The following is a 20454-nucleotide window of genomic DNA, read 5'->3' on the forward strand; positions in this document are numbered from 1 at the left end:
ACTGCTATTCGGAATCCTTGGTACGTCCCTACCCTGAACCGTAACTTTAACCATTTTAACATTTCAACTTCAACGGGGTAATGAAAGTGTTAGGATGTCCCTACTAGGTCTATAATAAGGTCCAAGATTCAGTCAAGTATCTGTTACAGACAATTCCTTAGGGGGTGGAGTCTGGGACCACTGTCTATATAGCCTGCCACTCCCTCTAAAGTGATGACTCTTTGAGGACTTACTGACTTTGGGAGTAGCAGAAACTGCCACCATGCCTGCGAAGCCTGCCCCTATCAAGAAGGCATCCCCGAAAGCGCCTGCTCCTAAGAAGGAGGAAGCACCTGCCCCTGCCCCTGCACCCGCGGAGGCGGCTCCTGCTGAAGTTGCTCCCCCTGTCGAGGTCGAAGCTCCACCGGCAGAGGCTGCCCCTGCCGAAGCAGCTGCCCCTGCCGAGGCTGCCCCTGCCGAGGCTGCGCCTGCCGAGGCTGCGCCAACCGAAGAGGAGGCTCCCGCAGAACCTGCTCCTGAGCAGCCCAAAGCACCCACACCCCCTCCTCCAAATGGTAATGCAATAACGCTCCATGAAATGAGCCTCGGTTGGGCTTTTAGCAGAAACACGCGGGCTACTTTGTCATTTATGTCATTGATCTCCTCTCTGAATGGATGAGCCATGGTGACGTTTGTTTGGTGCGCAAGGGGCATACTTAACATTTTCATAAGTTCCCAGGAGTGCTAAAACTAAACGTTGACATGATTTGTTAATGGGTCTTTATAATTTACCCAATACTTCAATGGAGGTCATGGATCTTATGCCGGTCCCTTTGCCACTGGGTCTCTCCAAGAGCCTTCTATAAATAGCCTTACCATTTTTGGTCCAAAATGTAACTAACTCCCATTGCGCACCGCCAAAACCCCAACAAAAATATTCCGTCACGTGATGTGTATTCCGAGAGAGTTTGTTCTTCCACATCATTTGGTTAAAAAAAATAAGCAACATTCGTTCATGATTGATTCATAAGATAAAGCACTGAAGCCCCTACTTTTAAGATAGGCCTGAAGACTCATTACGGAAGACTTTGCAGAAGAATCATTGTGGGCTCCATGACGACAAGCCTACAATGTGTTGTGCAAGTGGTTGTGTAAGGCAGGGGTTCTCAAACTCGAAGCCCCCCCCCCCTTGCATCGGGGAACAATTTTGTGGTGGTGGAACTCAGTCCGTCTTTAAACTTACTCTTGAAAGTCCCCACAGTTTAGGATCCACTGGCGTACGTCCCCACAGTTTAGGATCCACTGGCGTAAGGCTCTTGATAGCCTGACTACCTAGTCAAGTATTGCAACTGCTCGATATCTCACTGTATATGAGCTATTGATTAATGGTGATTCAGTGGACATCAAAGTTCTATCCTTTGTGTATCTTTGCGCGCACCCTGATTCCCTGGATAAAGCATTGTGCTTGGCCGTAGGCTACTCTCTAATCGTTCAGGAAGTAGCTTACATTGTGTGTCTTCAAACATAATAATCCATCCAGGAATAACACCACTACAGTCAACAGCTAGCAAACTAACATACCATATTACGAAACATTTAACGTTAGCTGCTCTTGCTGAAGAGGCTCCTTCCCCACCTGAGGTACCTGTTGAGCCGCCTGCTGAGCCAGAGGGTAATTCATGCATCACAATGCTGACAAGGCATACTTGAATCAGAGTGCATTCATTACATCATATACGTTTCAAACTATACTGAACAAAAATAATATAAAACGCAACATAAAGTGTTGGTCCCATGTTTTATGAGCTGAAATAAAAGATCACCGAAATGTTCCATATGCACAAAACGCATACACCCAAACAAGGGCACTGCGTTCATCCACCTCTGGCCTGCTCGCCTCCCTACCACTGAGGAAGTACAGTTCCCGCTCAGCCCAGTCAAAACTGTTCGCTGCTCTGGCCCCCCAATGGTGGAACAAACTTCCTCACGACGCCAGGACAGCGGAGTCAATCACCACCTTCCGGAGACACCTGAAACCCCACCTCTTTAAGGAATACCTAGGATAGGATAAGTAATCCTTCTCACCCCCCTTTAAGATTTAGATGCACTATTGTAAAGTGACCGTTCCACTGGATGCCATAAGGTGAATGCACCAATTTGTAAGTCGCTCTGGATAAGAGCGTCTGCTAAATGACTTAAATGTAATGTAAATGTTGTGCACACGTGTTTACCTCCCTGTTAGTGAGCATTTCTCCTTTGCCAAGATAATCCATACACCTGACAGGTGTGGAATATCAATAAGCTGATTAAACAGCATGATTATTACATAGGCACAACTTGTGCTGGGGGACAATAAAAATGTGCAGTTTTGTCACACAACACAATGCCACGAATGTCTTAAGATTTGAGGGAGCGTGCAATTGGCATGCTGACTGCCGGAATGTCCACCAGAACTGTTGCCAGAGAATTGAATGTTTTTCTCTATCATAAGACACCTCCAAAATCGTTTTAGAGAATATGGCAGTACACCCAACCAGCCTCACAACTGCAGACCACTTGTAACCACACCAGGCCAGGATCTCCAAGTCTGGCTTCTTCACCTGCGGACAGCTGATGAAATCAAGGACTCTATCTGTCGGCAATAAGCTCTTTGCTGGGCCTACGCTGAGGCACCATCCGAGGGTAAAGCCAAGAATAACAGATGTTTGTTTTGACTAGGCTACTTAACCTCTTTTACTGTAAGTTCTTGATCTCTACTCGTGTATGGGTACTTCCTATCCACATAACATTCTGCCACATCTTTTCATTTTGTAACATCTTTTGAAATGTTTAAAGCCAGCTTTTGCTCTAAACGCCTTGCTAATGTTTAATTAATAGCAGCCACCTCCACTGCTGCAGAGGAAGGCACCCCAGCTGCTGATGTTGAGGTTGTTGCCCACCCTGATGGTAACAGGCTCACTACCAATCCATAAGGAGCCAAGGGACTTCATCATATGCCACTTAATACGGATTTTCCTGTTTAGAATGATGGCAAATCATTTTTGGCTAACAGCACTAACTCACGAGTGGCACAGCGGTCTAAGGCACTGCATCTCAGTGCTAGAGGTGTCACGACAGATCCTGGTTTGATTCCAGGCAGTATTAGGGTTAGGCCGTCATTGTAAATGAGAATTTGTTCTTAACTGACTTGCCTAGTTAAATGGAAAAAAAGAGCTAGATGATCTCAATGATAATTGGGCATTTTGCCCATCCTGGAAGGTATGGCTTTATTTTCATGGTCCCTGATCTGTTTGTGCTGTCTGTCTTGCCAACTCCTCTGGTCATCATCATAAGAGTTAACAGATCTGGGACCAGGCTCTTATGTTATTTGAACTAATTCATTAGATGAATCTCTAACATTAAACACTAGCTGATGCTGCTGCAGCTACAGGTGCCTCAACCACAGAGGGAATGCATTCATAATGCAAATTGGTGAATGCAATTTGTAAGTCGCTCTGGATAAGAGCGTCTGCTAAATGACTTAAATGTAAATGTAAATGGATATGCCCCTGCTGCTGAAGGAGTAAACCCTGTTCATGTGAAATGGATCAATTATACCTTCACATCTGAATATGTCCAATTCCAATCCACTCCAAAATGAGAAGGTATAGTTAGTTTGGTATACATATAATCCATTCAAAGGTTTTTCCTGTCCATGTGACCTGACCAGGGGAACACTCCGGGCCCTAGTTAAATCCTAGTGCACCTTAGCAGATGAAATAGGTGAAGACTGTTTTCATCTCTCTACTGCGTGAACAAAGAGGAGTTCAGTAAGAGATGGCATTGGAATGGATTCTAGAATACTGGTCTCATACCTACTGCCTCTGACCTTTTATGTAAATGCACATTTAACATCAGCCGCTGCTGCCGACGCAGCCTCCGTAGAGGAACCCCCAAAACACCTACCGCCCCCCACCCAAAGGTAAACCAACTCGACAGTCAGAGGAAGGATTGGTCAAACGGTTACGGAGCTCTTCACACATTCTCCTATTACATATTTTAAAATAATTGATATGATAACCCAGTATCGCGTCCTCCAAGTTTCAAGTTGTACAATGTCTGCATTATTTTTGCATTTCTAAACAATGTGGAGCCTTTAATGCCATGTTTCCGTTGATATGATAACCCAATTAGGTTAACTATTTCCTCTTGCAACTCGAGTTGTACAATTGTGTTCGCATTTCCAAACTAAATAGAGCCACATTACTTTGTTTTTGATTGATAATGTATAATCTAATAGGGCTAATATTTAATCTCACTTCCGAGTTGTACGATGCGTTATCTGAATTGTGTTTGCGTTTCCCAACTGTAGAGCCCACCAGTGAGCCCTTGGAAGTGACAGTGGACGACAAGAGCGACACTTCAGTGACCATCACCTGGAGGCCTCCAAAGACCATTCCAGCCAACTCTGGCCTGGATGGGTACACTGTGGAAATCACCAAGGAGGGAAGTAAGTTATTCAAGCCCACTACCTTAACTAATCTTGTCCCAGATCTGTTTGTGCAGTCTTGCTAACTCCTATGGTCATGGGCGTGATCAATCTGATACCAGGCTACTATTTGACTACTAAGTTCTTTGAATGTTATGTTGTCCCATTGAATGTTGTACATTTCTGATATGCTTATAAGGTAGAATAAAGAATTAACCACAACCTTAGAAAAATGTTTATCGATTTGTTTTACCTAACACCATACGATGTGGCTGCGTTCCACTTTAAGCTGTTGCCATTTGAAATTATATTATTTGAGCTGGTCAGACCTATCAGTTGCACCTGTCCCCTCCCCTGCATGTCACTAGATGATTTATACTGTACCTAACCTCTCCCTATAAGGAGAGAGGCATTACTGGCGGTGCCATGGACTAGCTGGTGCCTGCTTTTAGATCACAACCTTCTGCTAATGTCAGTAACAGACTCAAGTCAAAAAGAAATCATAGTAATGCAACTGCACATTTCACCTTGCAAATGTAATAATGCACCTGGAAAATGAAAATTTGAATGTATGATATTCTTATTCATGAATCTCCTTCATTCATCAAATTAAACATATGTTTTTGGGCCCAGATAGGAAGATAAGTCATGCCAATCCTTTCCCTCCAAGTACTTCCCCTGATTCTCAGTCACCACTACAAATATTACGTATTGAAATATGTGTCCTGTAGTTTACATTTTCACTCAGTGAAGAAGTGAAGATTCTCTGTATCTGTCTCAGTGTTTCTTAATTGTCCCTGCCTCTTTCACCTTGCTGTCTGCTCATTGTCTGATCATAAGGTGTACCTTGAAGGTCCTGTCAAATAAAATGACACAACTCATGAACTGAGCTATTAGCTGATACTTATTGTCCTCACTGTGATCACTCTCCTGCCACAGTTCTATATTGTACTAAGTTTGTTCACTTTCCTGTCACAGCTGAAGACTGGAAAGTAGCCAACGAGGATCTGACCGTGTCCTGCCGTTATGTCATCAAGAACCAGACTACCGGCGACCGTCTGCTGATCCGGGTGGTTGCTGTAAACCCTGGTGGCCGCAGCCCTCCTGCTACCATCGCTGACCCTGTTCTGGTCAAGGAGGTTGGGGGTAAGCAAAGCCTGGGCAATAGTCCTCACTCACAAACAGCCCTTAACTACTGTACTTCAGAAGCATGCCATGGTCCATTTCTTCCAACCAGCAGATGTGTGGGTTTTCTTCCATGGACTTCAAGTAGACAGTATTGTATTATTGGTACGGCAATTAACAGCAAGTCCAAACTGTTTGCGGTGGGCGGTGTCAGTATTTATCGTTGAAGTGGCTTTTAAAAGAGCTGACGTTGAAACAGCTAGGGAGAATCGGCTCCGCTTGATTTCAATCTCAGATATCCAACGGCTGTTGTCACATCCCTGGCCCGTTAGAATAATGCAACTGTTGCCTTCCCAGATTGTCTACCCCACTCTTGGTGGGGTAGAGATCCTCGGTCTAAGCTCCCCATTTGTAAAAGGATAAATATACTACCTCCGACACCTTTTGGGTGCCTGTTTTCACCTGTGTCTTCTTTCTTTGTCTACTTTTTGTTTTCCTCAATGACAACCGTTAATGGTTAGTCAAGCATCTTCATTTACAGCAATCATCCTGGATGCAAGTGAATGTACTGTATACAGTGGCCCTGGATTTAGTGTTTTATCCAGAGTCCGATGTTCTGAATATACAGTTAAATAGTTATATCAAAACCAAAGTAATTGGTAGACCTACGTTTTTTTTATTTTTATGAGAGTTGATTAAAACATTATTTATGTAAGCAAGGATCAGCAAATGTGTAATAGAGAATTTTAGTGGAGGGCAATGAAACCTGAACCCCAAGGACTTATACAGGGACTGGCCGACCCCCAATCGGAGTGTCACAGTCCCTGTACCACAGTCCCACCGTCAAACTTAGCCATTGGTCCACCAATAAAAGCATCTGGTTTACCACACAATGGAACGACCGCTAACTTTCCCACAAATCCTTGGAAAAATAGTTGGGACGTGTCTGCTATTAACACGGATTCAATTCGGAAGGTTTGGCATCAAGTTGACTCCCCGGTCAGAATGCGTGCTGGAGAGGTGTCAAGCCAACCCATGTAAGAGTGATGGAAACAAGTGCAATCTGTCGAGGGGGGTGGGGATGGGGGACATTCCAAAGTGTCCACTCTACACAGAGGGGGTGGGGACAGGGGAGGGATCTAACGTCTCGTATGCCATCTAAGTCCTTTGAGACGACCAGGGACCCTGTGTTTATTTTGAAACATGCCACAGACTCTGACGGGGACAAGGCAGTTCTCTTTTGACCTGATCGCCGCATAAGGAGCGTCAAATCAGGACACTCCACGGAGAAACACACCTAATTCTACCATGCCCATTTCCCCAGTTGGTTGATTGTTTTGCTTTAAATACATGTTCTGATAGCAGCACATATTTCTGCCTAGAGCACTAGTGCATAGGTCTGTATGGGTGCAGGTGTGCAATTATATGAACATGAGTTATTTACAAATGTAAACCATTCTGTCCATGTTTTAACACAGTAAGCCGTTGGCTGTGAATGGTGTGTTTGTGGGGAACCCTATGGTCTTGGAGAATCTACAGTACAGATGGGTGTGATTCTTACTGCAGCCTGTTTAACAGTGTGGGCTGGGGTAACTGTAGATCTACATCATGTGTTGCGACATGGCATGAGTTCAGATGGGACCTATTTAGAGCTCTGGTGAGTGACACTCCGATAGACTCAGCAGGTGTTTGGTTCCCACCAAACTAGATCTGGTCTGGATGACTGGAGTGCAGGAGAATCTGTCTCAAAGCTGAAGGTACAGAGAGTGGGTTTTTGAGGAGGTTGATTGTTATTCTTTCAGATACACATTCAATTGCTCGCTCTGAAGTATCTCTGAAGTGTCCTATCCATTGCGTGGGTCACAGTTTCAGAGTCATTTTACTTCTTTGAACAGGTTGATTATTATTATTCGTAAACATTTTTTTTTCTGCCTGTAGCTCGCCCCAAAGTCCGCCTGCCTCGCTTCCTGAGGCAGAGGTATGTCAAGAAAGTCGGCGAGAAGATCAACCTTGTCATCCCCTACTCTGTGAGTTTGCATTATGAGATGGGAAGGCCTGGGAGTGTCTAAACCACATGAGCTGAGCAGGACCAAAACCATTTGGGCCCTAGCTATAGGCTACAACTATGGGCTAGAGGTTTTTCACATGGTCAGAAAAGACTCCTGGCACTAATGATGTGAAATGACTTGATGTTGTAGCATGTGTCCATTCAGATGGAAGCTAAGGCAATTGATTGAGCCTTGTGTTCTTTACTTTCCTAGGGTAAACCTAAGCCAGTGGTTAGCTGGTTAAAGGATGGACAGCCCCTCGACCCCAAGAGGGCCAACATCCGTACATCTGACAGAGACAGCATCCTGTTCATCCGTCAAACAGAGAGGGGGGACTCTGGCTCATACGAAATGTGCGTGAAGGTGGACGACTTTGAGGACAAAGCTGCTATCATCATCCAGATTATTGGTCAGTCAAATTCTATTAGACTATCCAACCTTCTTTTCATTTCCAAAACAGATGATGACACAGCATTAGCGTGTCAAAAAATACAGTTGGAGTCAGAAGTTTACATACACTTAGGTTGGAGTCATTAAAACTCGTTTTTCAACCACTCCACAAATTTCTTTTTAACAAACTATTGTTTGCAAGTCGGGTTAGGACAGTTTCACAAGGTTAGTCACATACTCAGTTATGTGGACACACATACAACTTTGTGCATGACACAAGTCATTTTTCCAACAATTGTTTACAGACAGATTATTTCACTTATAGTTCACTGTATCACAATTCCAGTGGGTCAGAAGTTTACATACACTAAGTTAACTGCGCCTATAAACAGCTTGGAAAATTCTAGAAGATGATGATGTTATGGCTTTAGAAGCTTCTGAATGGCTAATTGACATCATTTGAGTCAATTGGAGGTGTATCTGTTTATGTATTTCAAGACCTACCTTCAAACTCAGTGCCTCTTTGCTTGGCATAATGGGAAAATGTATTTTTGGAGAAATGTCCTCTGGTCTGATGAAACAAAAATAGAACTGTTTGGCCATAATGACCATCGTTATGAAGCACGGGTGTGGCAGCATCATGTTGTGGGGATGCTTTGCTGCAGGTGGGACTGGTGCACTTCACAAAATAGATGGCATCATGACAAAGGAAAATTATCTGGATATATTGAAGCAACATCTCAAGACATCAGTCCGGAAGTTAAAGTTTGGTCGCAAATGGGTCTTCCAAATGGACCCAAGCATACTTCCAAAATTGTGGCAAAATGGCTTAAGGACAACAAAGTCAAGTTATTGGAGTGGCCATCACAAGCCCTGACCTCAATCCTATAGAACATTTGTGGACAGAACTGAAAAAAGCGTGTGTGAGAAAGGAGGCCTACAAACTTGACTCAGATACACCAGCTCTGTCTGGAGGAATGGACCAAAATTCACCTAACTTATTGTGGGAAGCTTGTGGAAGGCTACCTGAAATGTTTGACCCAAGTTAAACCATTTAAAGGCAATGCTACCAAATACTAATTGAGTGTATGTAAACTTCTGACCCACTGGGAATGCGATGAAAGAAATAACAGCTGACATAATTAGTTCTCTCTACTATTATTCTGACATTTCACATTCTTAAAATAAAGTGGTGATCCTAAAACAGGGAATATTTACTAGGATTAAATGTCAGGAATTGTGAAAAACTGAGTTGAAATGTATTTGGCTAAGGTGTATGTAGACTTCTGACTTCAACTGTAGGTATATTTTGGTCATCACTAGGGCCAGGAGTTGTTTCTGGTCAGGTCTTAACTGATCTGGAGAGTGATCAAGTTTTTTGTGAGTCTACTGATACTAATGATGCAACCCATATTGAACCATGTGTCTCGGTGCTTGCTCTCCCACAGAGTTGCCCGGGCCACCAGCCAGCATTAAGATTGTGGATGTCTGGGGATTCAACGTTGCTTTGGAGTGGACCGTACCCAAAGATAATGGTAACACAGAGATCACAGGCTACACTGTCCAGAAAGCTGACAAGAAGACCGGGGTGAGAAACCCTCTTGCTTACCATACAATGTAATAGTGAATGACATACTGAGTCATTCATAACTTCTGTAGCCCTCTTGTCTACACAATTCCCATTGATTCAGCAGCAAATATATTCCCTGTAATCAAATACAATCCCCAAAAATGTTATTTAAAAGTACATCTCAGTATACTTTACACCAAAACATTGTCTTCCAAAAGAAAATGCAATATGTGTAATAACAGGCCATTGAAATGTTATTAATACTCATATGGTCTCTTGCCCAGGACTGGTTCAACATTTTGGAGCACTACACCAGACTAAACGCCACCATCTCAGACCTCATTATGGGCAACACCTACACCTTCAGGATCTTTGCAGAGAACAAGTGCGGACTCAGTGAGGAATGTGCCGTGACCAAGGGAGAAGCCACCATTGTGAAGGAGGGTGAGACACTCTCCACACCACCCTTAAAAAAAGTCCCTTAAATCACACGTGAAAAGAACATGTATTTATATATATACATACACGCACCAGTCAAACTAATTCAAGGGATTTTCTTTATTTTTACTATTTTCTACATTGTAGAATAATAGTGAAGACATCAAAACTATGAAGTAACACATATCGAGTCGTATACTAACCAAAAAAAGTGTTAAACAAATCAAAATATATTTTAGCTTCTTCAAAGTAGCCACTCTGCCTTGGTAACAGTTGTGCACACTCTTGGCATTCTCTCAACCAGCTTCAAGGGGAATTATTTTCCAACAGTCTTGAAGGAGTTCCCACATATGCTGAGCACTTGTTGGCTGCTTCTCCTCTGTGGTCCAACACATCCCAAACCATCTCAATTGCATTACGGTTGGGTGATTGTGGAGGCCAGGTCATCTGATGCAGCACTCCATCACTCTCCTTGGTCAATTAACCCTTACACAGCCTGGTGGTGTGTTTTGGGTCATAGTCCTGTTGAAACAAATGATAGTCCCACTAAGTGCAAACCAAGACGGTAAGGCGTATTGCTGCAGAATGCTGTGGTAGCCATGCTCGTTAAGTGTGCCTTGAATTCTAAATTAATCACTGACAGGGACACCAGCAAAGCACCCCCACACCTCCTCTATGCATCTCACAAAGACATGGCGGTTGGAACCAAAAATCTCTCATTTGGACTCATCAGACAAAAGTACATATTTCCACTGGTCTAATGTCCATTGCTCGTGTTTCTTGTAGACTTCCTTTCCTGTGGCAGTCCTCATGAGAGGGAGTTTCATCATAGCGCTTGATGTTTTTTACGACAGCCCTTGAAGAAATTTGAAAAGTTCTTGAAATTTTCCAGATTGACAGACCATGTCTTAAAGTAATTCTCTTTGCTTATTTGAGCTGTTCTTGCCATTAGATGGTATTTTACGAATAGGTCTATCTTCTGTATACCTTCTCACAACACAACTGATTGGCTCAAATGCATTAAGAAGGAAAGAAATTCCGCAAATTAACAAGGCACACCTGTTAATTGAAATGCGTTGCAGGTGACTACAGTACCTCATGAAGCTAGTTGAGAGAATGCCAAGAGTGTTCAGAGCTGTCATCAAGGCAAAAGGTGGCTTGATTTCTTTAACACTGTTTTGGTTACAACATGATTCCATATGTGTTATTTCATAGTTTTTATATCTTCACTATTATTCTACAATGTAGCAAATAGTAACAACTCTGGAATGAGTAGGTGTGTCCAAACTTGACTGGTACTGTGTATATATATTTTTACATGCCATTTTCATGAGTCAGATACATGGTTTTCGGACACGCGTGACGTCTCACGTGAATTTGTCACGTGAACAAATCATATGTAAAATAATAATAATAATAATAATAATGTGGGAAAAGCAGACACATTGTTTTCAGACATGTGAAGTTTAAAATATATTTTCACATGACTCAGACACATTTCCCTGTTTCTCAACATTTCACATGTGATTATATAAGTTTCACATGTATGCTTTTATAACTGTCAGGATTAGAACCCAGGTGTCCAACGGGAGATCCCAAATGTCTTTACCATTTGACCATGAGGGCCAACACTATTTAGAAGTCGTAGGCGGGGCTACCTCATCACGTGGCCATTAGCAACCATGACCGACTCATGTCCGCTTTTCACATTTTGTCAACCATGGGTATCAACAATAAGAAAAAACTGTAACCGAGTTTATCACAGGATTTGCTGTGATTCATAGTTTGCTCAAGTTGAGTTGTCATTTTAGATTTTTGTTTATACATATAGCAGTACATGAACATTGCTGTTCTGATTTTATCCAAAGTAACGGTTAGCAAAATCAGGTAAATTGTTTAACAAACTTAGTTTAACCTTAAAGTCAACTTGTTTTGACATCGTATTGCTGATTTTAGCTATATAGACTCATGTATTTTGGATGTTTTTAGTGTATTTTAAACGCTTTCAGACATTGCAATAAGAAAATTGAGCACAAAAATGATTTCAGTTAATGACTTTGGTTAACTGATTAACTTTGACAGTGCTAATGTTGACATGTTAAAAAGGATAAATAAGGAGACACGGAGCCCTAGTTTCTCAGTTCTTTTCACTGAGCGTCTTCCAACGATCAGTGATCAACATATGAAGGAGAGAGGCGTGTGCTTGCAGTTTCAACACTCTGAATTAATGGCTCAAGAATAAGAGATTATACCGTTTAACACACTTGAATGATTATTCACAGAATGCCATTAAATAATGAGCAATTCCATATGTGGAAACATTTCTACTGCAACATGTTACCCCACTTTTTTCACATGTGAGGAGAATAAACACTATTTCACTCCACATGTGAAAGTTAGATTTTCACATAATTGTTTTTTAAATGTGAAACTTCTAATTCAATTTTCATGTGATAGATTTTTTTGATGTGAACTTGAAATTCTACATTTGAATGTGAGCTTTTCTAAGTTCTTCACGTGAAACAGCATATCCGATTTTCACATGACATATTGATGACGTGAAACAGCAAATGTCACATATGAAACTGCAATTCACATGTGACGTGAAAACGTTTTTCTTCTCACATCTGAAAGGTGGTGTTAACTTGTGAACTCTAAAAGTAATAATGTGAAAATACAGTTTCATGTGAAAACAGCTATATTTGACATGGTCTTTTAAACGGGTCCCCCACAACGTTAGAGAATGTTAGAACGAGTGGAACAATAAAGTCTTCTTGTAGTTGCCCCCATTTAGAACCTAATCCATGCTTGTCTCATTATTTTTCAGTTATTGACTACAAACCTACCCCGTTCGTGGAGCATGACTTCACCGAGGCTCCCAAGTTCACCACTGTTCTGAACGACAGGTCCACCACTGTTGGCTACAGCACCAAGCTGCTGTGCTCTGTGAGGGGATGCCCCAAGGTAAAACTTAGGTTGTTAATGAGGTTGTAACTGTAGGTTGTTAATGAAATGGACACCTGTCGGCTAGGCTAGCAGAACTGCATTTGTTAAGGATACCCATTAGCCGAGGCAGCAGCTTCTCTTCCTGGGGTCCAGCAACATTAAGGCAGTTATATATTATTTAAAATATTACATTAACACTTTTCACAGCACATTAAGTGTGTGAACTCAGGCCACTACTTTACTACCACATAAATACAATACAAAATCCATGTGTACGTGTGTGTAGAGTGCATGTCTTATGTGAATGTGTAAACGTGTGTGTGTGTCTCCACTGTTCCATAAGGTGTATTTTTAACTGTTTTAAATCTGATTCTACTGTTTGCATCAGTTACCTGATGTGCACACACAGACACAGACACACATCGTCTCTGGAAGGAGGGTTTTTTAGTCTCTTTGTTAGCCTCCTGCATATTTTAGGCTGGGTATCTGTATAAGCACTTTGTGACAACTGCTGATGTAAGAACGGCTTTATAAAAAACAATGTATTGATTGATGTCTGAGCCTCCAGCTCAGCCTGTCCCCTTCCCTCCCACTAGATCCACTGGGTTGCCAGTCGCCACAGCAGAGCAGCATTTTTTATTTAACCTTCATTTAACCAGGCAAGGCAGTTAAGAACAAAGTATTTACAATGAAGGCCTACCCCGGCCAAACCCTAACGACGCTGGGCCATCAAACCAGGGTCTGTAGTGACGCCTCTAGCACTGGGATGCAGTGCCTTAGACCGCTGTGTCACTCAGGAGTTGAACATGCAGCTCCGTATAGGGTTAGGTTATGATAGTCTCCCTCTGAATGGAACCTTGGACTCCTAGCCGACTGGGCTGTAGTGGGTGTGTGGCAGAGAGGAGGGGGGTGGAGGGGTCAGATGTGTTACATTCCTACCCTGATGGGATCATGGGGGGCCTTTACACTGACCCTTACAAAAGAACAAGTCAAATTTGCAGTTTCATATGTTGAGTTTAAATTTAAATATTACATTTAGACTTCACATGTTAATTAACACCACCTTTTCACATTTGAGGAGAACAACATGTTTTCACCTCACGTGAATTGCAGTTACACACGTGAAAGTTAACATATAAAACTGCAAATTTCACATTTGAAAAAAAATCTCACTTTGAAATGTAGAATTGCATTTTCGCATGTGAAAACATTCACTTGTGAAAATCACATTTTTCGTTTCACATGAAAATCTTTCACTTGTGGAATTGCAGATTCACATGTGGGGTTGAAATGATGTTGCAGTAGCAATATTTATTTTGTGCATGACACAAGTCATTTTTCCAACAATGGTTTACAGACAGATTATTTAACTTATAATTCACCGTATCACAATTCCAGTGGGTTAGAAATTTACATACACTAAATTGACTTGAAAATTCCAGAATATGATGTCATGGCTTCAGAAGCTTCTGATAGGCTAATTGACATAATTTGCAAATTGTACCTGTGGATGAATTTCAAGGCCTACCTTCAAAATCAGTGCCTCTTTGCTTGACATGGAAAAATCAAAAGATGTCAGCCAAGACCTCAGAAAAAAGAAAATGGTAGACCTCCATGTCTGATTCATCCTTGGGAGGTACCACTTTCATCTGTACACACATTAGTACGCAAGTATAAACACCATGGGACCTTGCAGCCATCGTACCACTCAGGAAGGAGATGCCTTCTGTCTCCTAGAGATGAACGTACCTTGGTGCGAAAAGTGTAAAGAACAACAGAAAGGACCTTGTGAAGATGCTGGAGGAAACGGGTACAAAAGTATCTTTATCCACAGTAAAACAAGTCCTATATCGACATAACCTGAAAGGCCGCTCAGCAAGGAAAAGCCACTGCTCCAAAACAGCCATAAAAAAGACAGACTACGGTTTGCAACTGCATATGGGGACAAAGATCGTACTTTTTGGAGAAATGTCCTCTGGTCTGATGAAACAAATATACAACTGTTAGGACATAATGACCATCGTTATGTTTGGAGGAAAAGGGGGAGGCTTGCAAGCCGAAGAACGCCATCCCAACCTTGAAGCACAGGGGTGACAGCATCATGCTGTGGGGATGCTTTGCTGCAGGAGGTACTGTTGCACTTCAAAAAATAGATGGCTTCAAGAGGAGGAAAATTATCTGGAAATATTGAAGCAACATCTCAAGACATCAGTCAGGAAGTTAAAGCTTGGTCGCAAATGGGTCTTCCAAATGGACAATGACCCCAAGCATTCTTCCAAAATTGTGGCAAAATTGCTTAAGGACAACAAAGTCAAGGTATTGGAGTGAAAGCCTTGACCTCAATCCTACAGAACATTTGTGGGCAGAACTGAAAAAGTGTGTGCGAGCAAGGAGGCCTACGACCCTGACTCAGTTACACAAGCTCTGTCAGGAGGAATGGGCCAATATTCACCCAACTTATTGTGGGAAGCTTGTGGAAGACTACCCAAAATGTTTGACCCAAGTTAATCAATTTAAAGGCAATGCTACCAAATACTAATTGAGTGCGTGTAAACTTCTGACCCACTGGGAATGTGATGACAGAAATAAAAGTTGAAATAAATCATTCTCTCTACTATTACTCTGACATTTCACATTCTTAAAATAGTGGTGAGCCAAACTGACCTAAGATAGGGAATGTTTACTAGGATTAAATGCCAGGATTTGTGAAAAACTGAGTTGAAATGTATTTGGCTAAGGTATATGTAAACTTGACTTCAACTGTATGTTACCGTCAAAAGGGCTTAATTTCCCCCAGAAACATTTACATTTAAGTCATTTAGCACACTACAAAAGTATGTGGACAACCCTTCAAATTAGTGGATTTAGCTATTTCAGCCATACCTGTCACTGACAGCTGTATAAAATTGAGCACACAGCCATACAATCTCCATAGACAAACATTGGCAGTAGAATGACCTGTACTGAAGAGCTCCTTGACTTTCAACTTGGCACTGTCATGCCACCTTTCCAACAAGTCAGTTTGTCAAATATTTTGCCCTCCTACAGCTGCCCCGGTCAACTGTAAGTCCTGTTTTTGTGAAGTAGAAACTTCTAGGAGCAACAACGGCTCAGCAGCTTAGTGGTGGGTCACACAGAAGGGGACCACTGAGTGCTGAAGTGCGGAGCATGTAAAAATCATCTTTCCTCGGTTGCTACACTCACTACCGAGTTCCAAACTGCCTCTGGAAGCTACGTCAGCACAAGAACTGTTCGTTGGGAGCTTCATAAAATTGGTTTCCATGGCCAAGCAACCGCACACAAGCTTAACGCTTCGAACACACCGGCAGCGTTGTTGTGCAAAATAGTATGAAGCATCATCTGGCTATATATGCACAAAAAGTTCAACATTTGATGCATACATTCGATAAATCCAACGTATGCACCATACCGAACGCACTGCAAGACCCTCTGCGATGCAATGCTGCAAGGCAAACATAGAGTTTCCTTGGAAATGAATGTAATTCTGATGTATCAAAACGAAAATGACGCTGTCAGTGTGATCGACGCGTTAGATCACCTTGCGCAATGCCAAGCTTCGGCTGGAGTGGTGTAAAGCTCGCCGCCATTGGACTCTGGAGCAGTGAAAACGCGTTCTCTGGAGTGATGAATCACGCTTCACCATCTAGCAGTCCGACGGAAGAATCTGCGTTTGACGGATACCAGGACAACGCTACTTGCCCCAATGCATAGTGATAACTGTAAAGTTTGGTGGAGGAGGAATAATGGTCTGGGGCTGTTTTTCATGGATCGGGCTAGGCCCCTTAGTTCCAGTGAATTAAAATGTTTACGCTACAGTATACAATGAGATTCTAGATGAATATGTGCTTCCAAAGTAGTGGCAACAATTTGGGGAAGGCCCTTTCCTGTTTCAGCATGACAATGCCCCCATGCCCAAGCAAGGTCCATACAGAAATTGTTTGTCGAGATCGGTGTGGAAGAACTTGACTGGCGTGCACAGAGCCCCCACTTCAACCTCATCGAACACCTTTGGGATGCATTGGAATGCCGACTGCGAGCCAGGCCTAATTTCCCAACATCAGTGCCTGACCTTGGTAATGCTGAATGGTATTCTTGTGGCTGAATGGAAGCAAGTCCCTGCAGCAATGTTCCAACAACTAGTGAAAAGCCTTCCCAGAAGAGTGGAGCAGCACAGGGGGTACAAACTGCTGTTGTAGCAGCAAAGGGGGTACAAACACCATATTAATGGCCATGATTTTGGAATGTGATGTTCGACGAGCCATGTAGTGTATGTCCCCTTTGCGATGCGCTGATCATTGTAGTATTTTAGTATCGTGCATAGTTACACATGCTCCAAGTACACGAAAGCTGAAATAAACAATTGATATGAAACGTATAAATCACAAATGTCGTTGCAGCCTAAGATCATGTGGATGAAGAACAAGATGATTCTCAACAACATGGACAACCCCAAGTACAGGATGATCAGCACAGGGGGCATCTGCACCCTGGAGATCCGTAAGCCTGGCCCATACGACGGTGGTGAGTATGTCTGCAGAGCCGAGAATACACTGGGGAAGGTCGACACCGGCTGCAAGCTGGAGGTCAAAAGTAAGTTGTTGTGGTGAAAAAATAAATTGCTTTCACTTGTCTTTTCCTGCTAGTACTGTCTCTTCTAGTAGGATAACTTATTTGTTGAGAAAATTGGACTTACTATGACTGTGTGACTGTGGTATGTGGTTGTCTCAACTTAAGTAACTAACTGTAAGTCTCTCTGGATAAGAGCTTCTGCTAAATGACTAAATTATCAAATGTAAAAGTAACTTAATTTCGAACACCCTGGGCACACTCGGCTTGAATCAACGTTGTCTCCACGCCATTTCAATAAAATTACATGAAATCAACGTGGGATAAAAGTTGAATTGATGTCTGTACCTAGTGGGAAAGTGCTTTCTCATACATGGTTTTACCCGAGGAAGAAGTCTCGCAAACTATGAAGCGAGTTCATCTATAACATAGACCATGCTTTTGTAATCAAATGTATTTCTACTTTTAGTGGTGTTATATATTATTCAATATCCATGCAAATTTAGACACTCAATATTTGCCGTATTTGAAATCAGGCTGTGTGGAAATATTGCCATTTGTTCATGATCACTAAATGACTTATATTTACCTCAACAGAGCCTTTGCAAGCAGACACTGACAAAGACGAGTAGGAACAGTAAATGCACATGCATACAGGTCAGTCACTCTTATTGGCATGAATAAGGTTTCATGTGGGAAATGGGATTCAATTTACAAGGCCCGAATTCAGAAGTTGACTGAATCAATAAATAAAAGGCCACTTTGTTTCAAAATATACTTATTTAATATCTTTATTAAAAGAAAGAAATATCCATCTTGGCCTTTCATCTGCTTTGACTTTGGTCTTATTGGAGAGAGAGTTTATATGTACCCATATTATCACCTAAAATGTTGCACCAACATTTATTTTAATATGTACCAAAGTCTATTTGAGTCCTGTTGTGACGTACATATTCTCCAAGGCTGGCCTTACATGGTGAGCCCTAAAGTGGGAGGTGGAAGGTGGCCTCTGCAATTGCAAGGGTCTGAGTGCTAGTTCTATCTGCTGCTCATAAAATAGTCCTGTAATGGCTCCATATACAGTGGAGTTGCACTCAGTTGGGGGACGACATCATTTTCTTGACTCGGCATAGCGGGCCCATTAGGGACCAGCGAGACACTGCAATTTACTACCAGGATCCACAGCATTGCAAGCAGCTTTTCACCCACCAAGGTGTTGAGTATCCCCTGTGGAGATTCAATCAGCTCTGTTCACTTGCAAAAATATATATATATATTTTAAACTGGCTGCATTTTTTATTTTTTTATGTTGGAATATACATTTTGTAGACCTGCTACTGCAGTTCTAACCACCGCAGTTGGCTAAATATGGCATGTGAATTGACACCTTCTTCTTTACATCTGTTATAGTCCCAAATTAGAAGCAAGTGGAATGAGGCCTTTACAAAAAGGTGAGGTGGTCTTTATAAGCTCTGAACTGTACTTTCTCTCTTTTGATGTGAAATATGTCGAGACACTGAATAACTTTCGGTGAGTTTTAAAGTTATATATGCCATTTGTTTTTCTATAGGATGGTTCTGGATGCTGGAAAAAAAACATGTACATATGACTGACTGGAGAGAACAAACAATGAAATGGTTCATGTCTACAACCGCTGTATCCTACCCTTTCCTATATTTATGAAGATTTTCTTTTTGTTGCCTTTATTTATTTTTCTTCCTTAGTACTCTCTGGTATAGAGTTCATATCCATGTCCACAACCAACTCAGATGTCAACAACTGTCTGTCACATTGTAATTCTGAATAGGTCTCCATTATAGAGAGCAAATCGATTGTTACTGATTGGAGATTAAAGATGTAAAACCTCGGAATGTGTTACAATATTTTGATTTAATGCCTTTCTTTTGTTGAATAAACCTACAATTGAATAAACCTACAATTGAATAAACCTTCTCTAAGCTGAAGTAAAAATTACAATGGGTCGATCGAAAACATTCTGTACTTATTGTGGAAGAGGAAAAGTTATGGCAAGGCCAGCAGATTATTTCCTTACAAGGATTTTGTCATGTATTTGTATAATATACAGTATGTGTATGTGCAGTACACAGTAGTCACTCTTTAACTTGTTTATCACATGATATGATCTGATATTACAGTGGCATTTTATGGGTTGAATCCAAGCTGATCAGGTATCAGTCTACACACTGTCCTGGCACTCGATTACTCTCCTATGAATCCAGCCAAGAAGAATACAGAACTGAAAAAAAGAAAACAGGGCAACAACACCCCTGCTAAATCAAGAGGCAGAAGAGCGTGTCCACACTTGGGCACTTTGGCTCACACACAAAAAGGTACAAGTGTAGCAACACTATGACTGGCCCTCCAGCGGGCTATGTAACTGTTTCATCCTCACACAGTCATGGAGTTATTGGCATAGTGATAAGAGGCTGTGTTGCCAGAGATATGTAGATTGTTGCCAGTGATGACAATATGAAGCATTTGGATATGGTTGCAGGATGACATTATGTCTTTAAGAGAGTTGGAGAGAGAGGTGACCAGTGTCTGAAGGCATGGTTGGTACAAGAGAACCACTCAACAACAGCTCCCTCTAGTGTCCTTACTTGGAAATGACAAGGGTAGAGGCTATTTCTATTACAGTGAACCCACAGTGCACAGAAGTCAGTGCAACATCTAGTTTTGATATACGTATGGTTGAATTGTCAACTAACGTGAAGTCACCATGTTTTTAAGGTTAAAAGTTGGATGAAAAAAACATTGACAATCTGGGTTGAAATGACGTGTAAAACCATTAAAAATAATAAATGTAGGGAGTAGATCAACTTTAATATTGCAGATTGTGGCTTTAGCAGTGTAATTATCTGCGTCCTTTCCAATCCCCCATA

General features: G+C 41.9%; 1 protein-coding gene across 1 annotated transcript; it reads left to right on the forward strand.

Moving 5' to 3' along the window:
- The first annotated feature begins 208 nt into the window (after positions 1-208).
- LOC124031609 (myosin-binding protein H-like) lies at positions 209-19418 on the forward strand. The gene is made up of 12 exons (XM_046343069.1): positions 209-554; positions 4331-4468; positions 5426-5593; positions 7511-7599; positions 7834-8029; positions 9459-9598; positions 9865-10024; positions 12846-12982; positions 17383-17575; positions 18149-18208; positions 18962-19002; positions 19122-19418. Exons 1-10 carry the CDS (start codon positions 263-265, stop codon positions 18181-18183), a joined length of 1548 nt encoding a protein of 515 aa, XP_046199025.1. The 5' UTR covers positions 209-262; the 3' UTR covers positions 18184-18208; positions 18962-19002; positions 19122-19418.
- Positions 19419-20454: the final 1036 nt, after the last annotated feature.

This window comes from Oncorhynchus gorbuscha, linkage group LG03 (assembly GCF_021184085.1).
Source record: "Oncorhynchus gorbuscha isolate QuinsamMale2020 ecotype Even-year linkage group LG03, OgorEven_v1.0, whole genome shotgun sequence".
In the NCBI taxonomy this organism is placed as follows: Eukaryota; Metazoa; Chordata; class Actinopteri; order Salmoniformes; family Salmonidae; genus Oncorhynchus; species Oncorhynchus gorbuscha.

Bases quoted from the DNA above. Each gene is read 5' to 3' on its own strand.
- LOC124031609 (XM_046343069.1), top strand. From the start codon at position 263: ATGCCTGCGAAGCCTGCCCCTATCAAGAAGGCATCCCCGAAAGCGCCT. The intron at 10,025-12,845 runs GTGAGACACTCT...ATTATTTTTCAG, and splicing joins AGCCACCATTGTGAAGGAGG to TTATTGACTACAAACCTACC. The intron at 17,576-18,148 runs GTAAGTTGTTGT...TTACCTCAACAG, and splicing joins CTGCAAGCTGGAGGTCAAAA to AGCCTTTGCAAGCAGACACT.